This window comes from Pogona vitticeps, chromosome 6, assembly GCF_051106095.1.
Source record: "Pogona vitticeps strain Pit_001003342236 chromosome 6, PviZW2.1, whole genome shotgun sequence".
NCBI lineage: Eukaryota > Metazoa > Chordata > Lepidosauria > Squamata > Agamidae > Pogona > Pogona vitticeps.
Window position 1 is genome coordinate 80,725,084 of NC_135788.1, and position 10,476 is coordinate 80,735,559.

The 10,476-nt window shown below is 38.9% G+C and overlaps 1 protein-coding gene and 1 long non-coding RNA gene across 4 annotated transcripts in view; one reads left to right on the forward strand and one right to left on the reverse strand.

The window, feature by feature from the left end:
- TECRL (trans-2,3-enoyl-CoA reductase like) overlaps positions 1 to 3,667 on the reverse strand; it is a 39,368-nt gene extending 35,701 nt beyond the window's left edge. For all 3 annotated transcript variants that reach the window (XR_012088542.2, XM_020810742.3, XM_073003961.2), the window contains exon 1: positions 2,336 to 3,667. Coding sequence is in view for 2 of the 3 variants with exons in the window: in XM_020810742.3 (XP_020666401.3) it covers positions 2,336 to 2,569 (234 nt within the window). In the remaining variant the exon portion in view is untranslated. The remainder of the gene's footprint in view (positions 1 to 2,335) is intronic.
- LOC144583584 (uncharacterized) lies at positions 162 to 7,051 on the forward strand. Its single transcript, XR_013537463.1, has 2 exons — positions 162 to 290; positions 5,547 to 7,051. It is a non-coding gene; the product is annotated as an uncharacterized LOC144583584 (long non-coding RNA).
- The last annotated feature ends 3,425 nt before the right edge of the window (positions 7,052 to 10,476 follow it).

Below are 10,476 nucleotides of genomic sequence, written 5' to 3' on the forward strand. Positions count from 1 at the left end.
GCTATTTGAAAGAACCTAGTGGAATCATGTTAATGAAATCCTATGCAGTACACAAAACAGAGAGAAATGCTGGAGATCTTTCTCTGGGAGCTGGTGTAGTCTTGTAGCTAAGCAACTGAGCTGTGAATCAGGAAGTCCCTGGCTTGAACGTCACCTCTCCAGAGATTCACGTGGTCTTAGTCAACCACTCTGCCCCAGTCTCAGTCATTGTATGATATGCTAAAACTGATTTACCTTTTCGTCAACATTTGCACTGCCATAGCTGTTAAGATTTCATCACAATGACTCAGGTGAGTTCTTTTTGAATCATTGAAAGTCTTTAATTACATTCATATTGATTATTAATAATAAATTGATGATGATGATTGATTGATGATGACAATGATGACAACGATGTGTTAGTAGCAGTATTTGTATTAGAACAATGGTTCCCAAACTTGGGCCCCAGGTTTCTTAAACTACAACTCCCAGAAGCCCTAGCAAGCAAAGCAAATAGTCCAGACTTCTCTGTGTTGTTCAATTGAACACCTGAAGCCCCATGTTTGGGAAGCACTGTGATAAAATCACCATCACAGCAGCACCACTACCGCAACATCCTCACTGTCTCCTCTTTGGCTTCTGAAATTTTATTACAGCTGATCTACTAGATTTGCACCCATCTTGCATTTTCTAAATAAATAAAAATTCTGATAACATTTTAGTTTTGCAATCCTGAAAAGTTAGGTCATGCTTTATAACCCAAGCCAATATGGACTATTTCATACATTCAACATTACAATACCTGGGAATGCATGACAGAAGTGCAGGCACACGTGGATCATATAACATGCACACAGGAACTGTCCACATGTTCTCTCATTTGTGATTACAGTCCCTGTGACCCGCTGAGCACCAGAGTGGACAAGTTATAAGTCAGTAAATTAAACTTTCATTTTGCTCTGAATTCACAAGGTGATCCCAGGAATGCCATTCTATTAACCACAGCAACATGAGAATAATAACACTGAACTATTTTAAAGGGATATTTTAATGAAAAAGTACATGTGAAGCATTGTTCAGCTTTCTAAAATGCAGTGCAAAATGTGCTATCATTATGCCTCTGAAATGGCAGGCATAATTCATGGAACAGTGAACTCATCCAAATAACACCAGTTTAATATAATACTGTAATGTCAAATGCAGAGGTTATGGGAGCTGAATAGCAGGCAGGAGATAATTAAAGCAGCGTATATAAATGGATCAGGTTGCAAACCTGAGAGGAAGTCCCAATGAACACTGTGATCTTTGCTATTGCAGAAAGACGCACAAAATTATAGCCACAGACAGTCAATTGCCAAAAATGAAAAAGCAAACTGGTTCATTTGCTTCTCAATAATATGTTGACTTGCAACCTAGCCAGGCACTAAGGTAGAAAATTAATTCTGCCAAACACTCTCTTTTTTTGGGGGGGGGGCATTGTATTTATTTTACTAAACCCATCCATATGGTAGAAATAGAACGGAAATGATTTCATTTTGGTTTGAAAGTTATGGTTTGTGGAATGGAATGACAGTGATGATGTGTATTAATTGGTACCAGTCTTATTTTTTCACCTCAAATCACTACCATAGCTGCATTACGATCAAACATTATAATTTAATGACAACAAATATTCCACAGACATTTAACATCACAATTTGTCATGGAAAATGTTAAGGGTACAAATATACTCTGCTTCCTTTTATTACCAACGGATATGTTGCTCTGCAGACAATATTATCATAATCAGTAAGCAGGAGTAAACAGTTGTAAATTATTAGTTCTATAATGTATCTTAATATAAGACTCTTAATTCCAGGGGATGGAAGAATGGGGAGACAACAGCAAAATACACCCTCTATAAAAGCAAAATTGTTTGCTCAGGTCTTTCTGATTCTTGACCCGATCTTAAATTCACAGTACCACATTATAATGGACTTTTCACCCATGACCCCAAAGGGGTGGAATATATTTTATCTTACTTGCAGTTAAATTTAAATTGCAATGTGAATATCACATAGAAAGGGTACAATTTAATTCTGTCAATTAATCACAAAAACAAAGTGTCAGAAAAAAAATTATTTGCAATGCTAGAGAGGATAAGTGAACTAATATGCTGCAAAAACTACCAGTTTAAAAACTTCTGGTGATTGCATGCTTTCCACAGAAGTTAAAATTTAATTCACAACAAAACTAGGCTGTGTTACATGCACTTAGATTACAGATTCCACAGGATGCTGCAGAAAGTCACTCACCACAGATACTCTTTCTCTCTCCCTCTCTTACACATACTGTACATGCATATACAATCACTTACCTTCTCCACTACACAGATCTGCTTTTTGCTTTGGGCATCCAGAATTTCCACTTCAAAGTAAGTAATTTTTGAATGCCTTTGAATCGGTGGTGGTTTCAAATGGCCAGCAGAGAGTACCAGCTGAGACAAGCTGAAGAAAGTTCTCATGTCATTATGGGACACAGGCAGGGCAGATCCATGGATGGCATGGTCTCTCTTGCGCTCGGGAGTGCTGGGCTTATGTCTCCTGAACATGGCTGGAACAGAGCACTAGGGCATGTCATGTCAGTGCCGGACACCTCCAAGTTATCCCTGCACCAGTTAAATACAAGCTCTGGCTGATGGCACATGAAAGGTCAAGTGGCATTCCATTTGGAGAGTCTCAGTTTTATATAGCAGGATTGGAACAATAGCTTTCTAATCCGTAACTATATTTAGCCAGCTATTGTGTTGTGCTGTATTAACCGTTTTTATTTTATTGTAAACATGGTGTTTGAAACAACATGTCCTGTTCAGTTGCTTATCTTGCTTCCCTAATAATTGCAAGCCTGTCCTTTAAAAAAAAAATACAACCTACAAGTCGAAAAGAACTGGAAGTGATATGCAATGAAAAATGTCATCATTATCTATAGAAGCTGGGTGTGCAAACAGGTCCAATTATGAAAATGCAAGTCAGATGTCAGCCACGTGGGAGTTGTTGCTTAATGCAGAGCATATCTATACTAAGCTTGGAATGCCAGTCAATTAACCAGTCCAATATTGTCAAATGACTGCCAAATATTGTCAAATAGTCTGTGAAGCCAAGAATAACCTTGTGTAGGTGGGTGACTTTTTATTTTAATTGCAGCCTCCTGTCATCTGATAGCAAAAGCAAAGGAGGGAATGATCCTTCCTTCGTAAGCTTATAGGAAAACACACATGCACACACATGCACGCACACGGACACACAGACCAATTTCTTTGGACTGGTTATTTTAACCAAGGAGGCTTGCCTGTCTGAGGGTGTATCAAGATTTCTGGGGAGGCTGTGTGGTGTGAAAAACAGATTTTCAGTGTTGTGTGTTTATTTTTTAAAAGTGGGAGAGAAATAAATCTGTTCATTGCTTTCTGGCTATGCAGCTAATTGGGAATATTGGGCCCTGTTTTATATTGAGTCAGTTCTTTGAACCATCTTGCTCAGTACTGACAACTTTGCTTGGCAGCTGGTCTCCCAGTTAAGGTACTAAATAGCCTAATTTCTTCTATCAGACAAGAGTGATTTGTTCAGGGGACGTATATTGGCGCTGTGGGGGAGAGTTTGCATTATCCTTTGATGGATGATACTTCACCAATTATCTTTCTTTGATCTTCATTTGTCCACAATCTTATTGCAAAATATCAGGTGTGTCATAGTTCAGTTTTCCCAATTTGCCAGCTGCCAGGTTTGCACTTAATGACAGGATTGGTCACATGCTCAGTTGCACAACTAGAGGTCTATAAAGGATGAGAAAGACAGACAGTAAGCCTTCTCCTATTGCTTGTGTGTTTGCTTTAATGTGATCGTATAATCCAACAGGATTCTCTCCTTTATCTCTGAATTACTCTTCACTGTGGAATTCACTGCATGTGACTGGTGAGACTCTATACCTGCACTCAAAGTTCCCCCACTAAATCCACCGCTCTCCAGCACCAAACTCAAATCTTTCCTTTCCCATGGCCTAAATTAAGCAGTATCCACATCTTTTTTACTTGCCTTTTCCAAACAACATCGCAGTATTTCAACATTTAAAACAAAATTATTGGAGGAGGCAGGTTTGAAAGGAGGAATGTGATTTTTATGTTTATCAGAAGGGGCCATGAATTAAAATAGATTGAGAAAACCTGCTTTAGATTAAGCTGCCTCTCCATCCTGACTGCTTCATCCCTGGTCTTGTGTAGTAGTAATCCAGTCACAACACTGAGAATATGGAATTAGTGATGTCCTCTTAGTGACATCCATGTCTTTAATATAAGGCTCAAATAAATTATATTTCTATTGACATTAACTCACACTGAAGGCCATGGATGCTCAAAGTAATTAGCAAAAGAAATCATGTTAGAGTAGAATACCAAAATTTAATGCTTTGCATGAATGCATCTCTGAAATAATCCAATATATCTTGCTGGACATCAAACTCATGGTGAAATTATTCCATGCTATATATGAAAAGCCATTAAGGTAAAATAGTCAGGCCATTATTAGACAAGAAGTTTGAATTGATTTTTATTTAAAATTGCTTTGTAATAGAACTGTAAAACATGTCATTACTCTTTCTTCTGCATTCTAACATCTCCTTGAGCTGTGGCTGAGCTAAAGCTTCGGCAGCGTGGCTTGCCTTTGGCTCCCTCCCTGGATAACATGAGACCTGGCCAGCAGAGATGGTAGAGAAAGCTTTAGGGAGTTGTAGTCCAAGAACATCTGGAGGCCCAAAGTTGGGGACCACTGCTGTAGAGCATCTTGAGTGCTGTCATTGGTATTGTCAACATTCAGGCTGCCCCCTCACTATGTAAAGTTTGGCATCCTTTTTCCCACTGGCAACATAGCATAAAGCGGGTGGTAGATAATGATATTTGACAAGGTGCCAACATTTTTAGCTATGACTCCACAATCCAATATTCTATGCACTAGACCACTTTGTTTCTTACTCCTGTAAAGACAAAATGGTAAAAGACTCATCACGTTCACTTGTGATCACAGAAAATATAGCAGAGCTGGGTATAATAGTCAAATTTTATACTGGTGTACAATTATATGTATAATATTATATAACATTATTTTCAATATTGCTGAAGGAACCAATGGGATTTAATTGACTCCTTCCAGTGTTCCTTCCCTATATAGTTTTGCCGACCAATATGAATTGACAATTTTGTTTCTTTTATTGTTAATTTTGTTGCTTTGCTTTGAAGGGGGTTTCTGCTAGCTTTCTCCTATATTGATCTGATTGAGAATTCTGCCACCCATACCCTGTTTACCTCTCCCCAACCCCAACTGGAGATGCCCCCAATCTACCACAAATAAGGTGCAGAATTATAGAGTGCCATTCTTGCATTGGCTGAGGTCAGGGTATTGAGACAGCAGATATGATCAGAGTTTTGGATCCCTCTTTTTCTAGTGACATGACATCTCTAGAGATCAGAATGATCTTCTCCTACTCATACTGCTTAACAGTGTATTTTCTTTTCTCTTGTCATTCTTCCCTCCCCTCTTTAGGACAAATGGTGTGCTGCTTTTGATCTCCAGCACTTTTGAGGGCACAAAATATTCACAGCTCCTGTCAATGGGACGTCACCTATCACTATGTGACTTACACATTCCAAGCTTCTGCTTAGAAGCAGGATGCTTCCTTCTGCACAGAAATCTTGATATGGAGAATCTCTGAATGAGTGCAACCTATTGATGCTGGGGAATGGAGGTGTTACAACTGGGTTTAAGTGTGTGTCAATCTACAGATAAACAATCTGAGCCATATTTAGGCAACAGAGTATATGTCCAGTTTCAGAGATGGGGAGTCCAAACAGCTGTCATTGATCTCACAGTGGGATCATGGTACCATTAGAACAAGAAAGCTATAGCTGGGACCCTGATGCCTGATGGCATGCCTGTTTTGAAAATAAGGGGACCTTCTGATATACTTCCCGATATGGTACAAGAAGCAAGTGTTTCAAATAAAGAGCTAAAATTTTGACACAACATGTCTACTTGTCAGATACCTCTAGTGTAGCTCTTTTGTGTGTAAATAATAATGGGATTTTATTTTAAATATTTGAGTAAATTACCAAAAATATTTTCCCAGATCTCTTTCTGGCATGAGCAGGAGAAAAAAATACTGGAATATTTTCACTGCTCTTTAAATAATGTGTTGATGTGTTTATCAGTATCTTCTTGCTTGAAATGGCAGCTCACATTGTGGATTGATAAAAGTGTCTCAGACTTACATTACACAGGACATTAAATATGTAGCATGCAGCTGAGCTACAGTTTCTTGCTCATTTATGAGTAGCTTGCAGGGGCCTGATCTAGACTGGGACCATGGATTCTGGTAGGGATCCTGTAAGGTTTACCCCCATCACCACTCTCTTTCCCAACTTCACACCTGCAATCAGATTTCCTTTCATTTTTCAACTCTGTGCACAAGGAAAAAGTGCCTGAGGAGAATTGTATCTCTCTCCATCTACCTACAATGGTTCTGGCCCATATAAGGGCCCCATAAAACATCTCATAACTGGGAGGAAAACATATCCAGAGCATAATACTGGATGTGATTGTGGAAATCTTTGAATAGATTGCAAAGTTGTGTTAGGTGACCTAAGTATAATTTAGAGAAATTGAATATTTATCTACTGAAGTAACAACACATGGATATGGAGAAAGCCAAACCAGAGAACATGCATATTATGCTAATTATGTCCTGTAATATACACAAAAGAAGATCTTGTTGAGGAGAAAGATAATCCTATTAATATAGCATGATTTTATTATTTTATTATATGATTTTATTGAGGAGAAAGACAATTCTATTAATATAGCATAATTTAGCAAAATTATTTAATATATTTCTTTTAATATATAATTAATCACATATTGTTTTACTTCATACATGTTCTTGTTTAATATTTTAATGATTTTTAATGTCTTATGAGTGAATATAAACATAATCTTTCTGTGTTTTACAAAAGCTCTGAGACAAATAAAATTTACCCTGAAGAAATGAACAACAGAGACTGTGTTTTATTTGTTTTCAGCTACCTTTTTAATTGGCTGTTATTTACTGACTCCGTAATTCTTCTCAATTAATCTTCTCACCCCCTGAAGTCTCTATTAGAGCCTTTTTCTCAAGCGGAGAATGTGAGATGGCGACTCTCGGGCAAAAATATGGTTTTCTATTGCCCAGATAAAATGGGTTTTAGGGAAATATGTCTTATCATGAAATTTGTTTCCTTTTTCTGGAGAAAAACTTTGAGTCACACACAAACAAAAAACTATGAAGGGTAGATTTATGAATAACACCTTGTAGCAGACAGAGACAAATTTAAGTGGAAACTCCCTTTGTGAATGGGTATGGTCTACTTAGTGATCCCGGTAGAACTAGTTGGGAGAAGCTGGTCTGCTTTGACATGTACAAGATATTATGTGGCTATTGGTTGATTGCTTTGTTCATTTTGTAAACATTTCTCTTAACTTACATTGTTTACTGAAAACAAACTTTTTCCCCATACTCTTGCAAAGAAATTTCCCAAAGAGAGATTTTTCAAAGCAGAAGGTAATGGTTGAAGCTAACTATGAGAAAATAAGGATATATAAATCAGAGATCAGCCCCCTAGTCCTCATTTAAAGCATTGGCACTTTGATGCAGTCATCTTGTACTTTAATTTCTTGTACTTTAATCCCACTAGAACCTTCACTCCTTAAACAGTGCAGCCCTGTGAGAGAAGTGAAGTGGGACAGATTCCAGAAACAGTAGATTCATAGCATAATTAGAGGTTTCACAATTTTCAATAGCCCAGTCCAACAGATTTGTAATGGCAGGGAATGAATTATTGTGCTTATTGGGCTTGGCCCTATAGAGGCAGAGGGCTTTCTGCCTCTGTGTCTCTTTAGAGAATCAAAGAGAAAAAACTCATCTGTTGTGTTTACACAGGGTGACAACCTAGGCCTGGGCCAGTAGCTTTCCTAACCAACAGCACCCCTGCCTTCTCCAGATTTTATTTCACTGTGTTTATTCTTAGGCAGTCCACCACGGATTTGAAATAGGGACTCGGAATCACCACCACTTATGAGAAATAGAAAATATGGAATTAACATTGAAAGCACAGCAATTGCTCCTTTGAGTCAACAACAGTATAAAGACATGGCCAGATTAATGTGCTCTCTACTCAAGTGGTGAGTGCCAACAGAAATGAAGTCAGAAGAGTCACTCTGGAAAGGAGGGATTAACACCCCCAGGGAAAATTTAAATAATCATTAAATCCCCAGGAACTGATCAGTGTTCCCTCTTTCTATTGCCAACCCATGAGCATGCACACTAAAGGAGTTGATTCCAAATATCCACAGCAATTCCTTAATTCAGTAAGCTACATTTGCACAGCCTTTATCACTCTGAGGCCATGTTCATATTTGTGTTATTTCAGGATGGCCAATGCCACCGAGGAGAAAATGTTTCTTTCATACGGATCCAGATCCTGTTTGTTAACTTTATGTGGTAAAAGTTGGTGACATCATCAGATTGCACCCCTAACATTTACTATACAGTACATTGCTTAAATGCTTTCGAACCCACCCACTCATAGTTTTAGGTTCTGAGTCTCCCTAGGGCTCCCTTTTACCAGAAGGTAGCCTTTGGGAGCCTTGTGATGGAAGACTTAATGACCGGGATCTAGATCACAGGCAGCAATCTGGTTAAAGGCTTCTCCCAATCCCTGGGGGAAGTGACTGAAAACAATCATGATAGCTAGAAGGAGAGTAGCCATTTTACTCTGTTGCACTAAATAATAAGGAGGTCTTATGGTGCCTTGAAGATAACCATGTTTTATTCAGGACAAACTTTTATTTATTTGTTCCTTTTTCGTGTTTGTATATGTATAGTTTTCAGCTTTAAATATTGACTTTGAATGTTGTAAAACCACCTTGAGTCCTTTTTCAGGAGAAAGGCAGGGTAAATGAATGAATGAATTAATTAAGAAGTGGACCGCAGTTTACCAAAATATATGCCAAATAAACCTTTTAAGTTTTTAGGATGCATCATCTAAGCCTCAGATGAGGATAGACTGTATTCCAGGGCTAGTTGACTGCAGCAAGGTCCAATAACCAAACAATTCGAATTCAGGAAGAGAAACAGCAACCCAGAACAGAACCCAGACATTCTCCTTCTTGGTTGGTCTGAATAAGCCTCAGATCCTTATATACAGACATAGGGCACAAACAGGAAATGTCTGGAATTCCCCAGAGGGTTACAAGCAGTCAAAGAAGGGGGCATAGCATTCTGTGAGGTATTAGAGATCTACAAAAGGTAACTCATGTGCAGGAATTGCTAGAGAACTTCTTTGGTACAAATACGGGATTTATCACAAACTATAGAGCTGAGAAGACTCCCTAGAGAAGACTCCCTGGAAAAGACCCTGATCCTGGGAAAGAGTGAAGGCAAGAGGAGAAGAGGATGATAGAGGACGAGATGGATGGACAGTGTCATTGCAGCAACCAACATGAATTTGACCTAACTCCGGGAGGCAGTGGAAGACAGGAGGGCCTGGCGGCCTCTGGTCCATGAGGTCACGAAGAATTGGACATGGCTTAACGGCTAAAGAACAACAATAGAGCTGGGGGTGCTTGAACTGAAAACCTGCATACTGAGGTAGAATATGAAAAAAACATCCTTGCATTCTTCATAATCTCTGCGCATTTTGATAGAGCAGACATCTCTAGAGACAAAAAGTAATTAAGTTATTTCTGAGCACAAGGACTGTGTCAGCTTTTGATAATGCCAATGTTTTTGACAGTAACATTTCCCCCAGAAAAATCACCCTGCCCTGCTGTAACCAGGCTTTTAAAATGTTCAGTGGGAATCTTAAGAAAGCCCTTTTGCAGTGAGGAAGTTGGAGTGTGGGTATGAACATACCTGTCTAAGAGGTAGAGGCAGGAAAAAGATAAGGATCTGGGCAAACTATTTGGTGGATTTAGACGAGATAGCCATAGTAGTCTGTGCAAACATACCAGGCAAAAACAATAGACAAAAAATTTGTGGCACCTTAAAGACTATTATATTTTAATGTAAGCTTTTATGGAACTTTGTCCACTTCTTCAGATATCTTCAAACACTGGGGCTGTTCGTCACCTTCTTCAAACATTGGGGTTGTTTGGTAAGACCCAAGAGCCTGTTGCTATCAGCAGTGCAACACTGGGTCCCGTTACACAAGGCCAGCAAAACCCAGGACCCGCCAAACTGAGTGCCTCCCATCCGTTATGTTCTGTGGCCTGCCAAGTAGCTTGACAATCTGGCAAGCAGAGGAGGTATATTAATCCCCCATTTGGGCACCACTCATAACAACCTAATGAGCTATGTCTCAGCTGGTGAGTCCCACAGGGTACTCAGGTGCTGAACAGTCTTCCTAAATAAGAGATGTCATGTCATACTGTAGCAATTCTT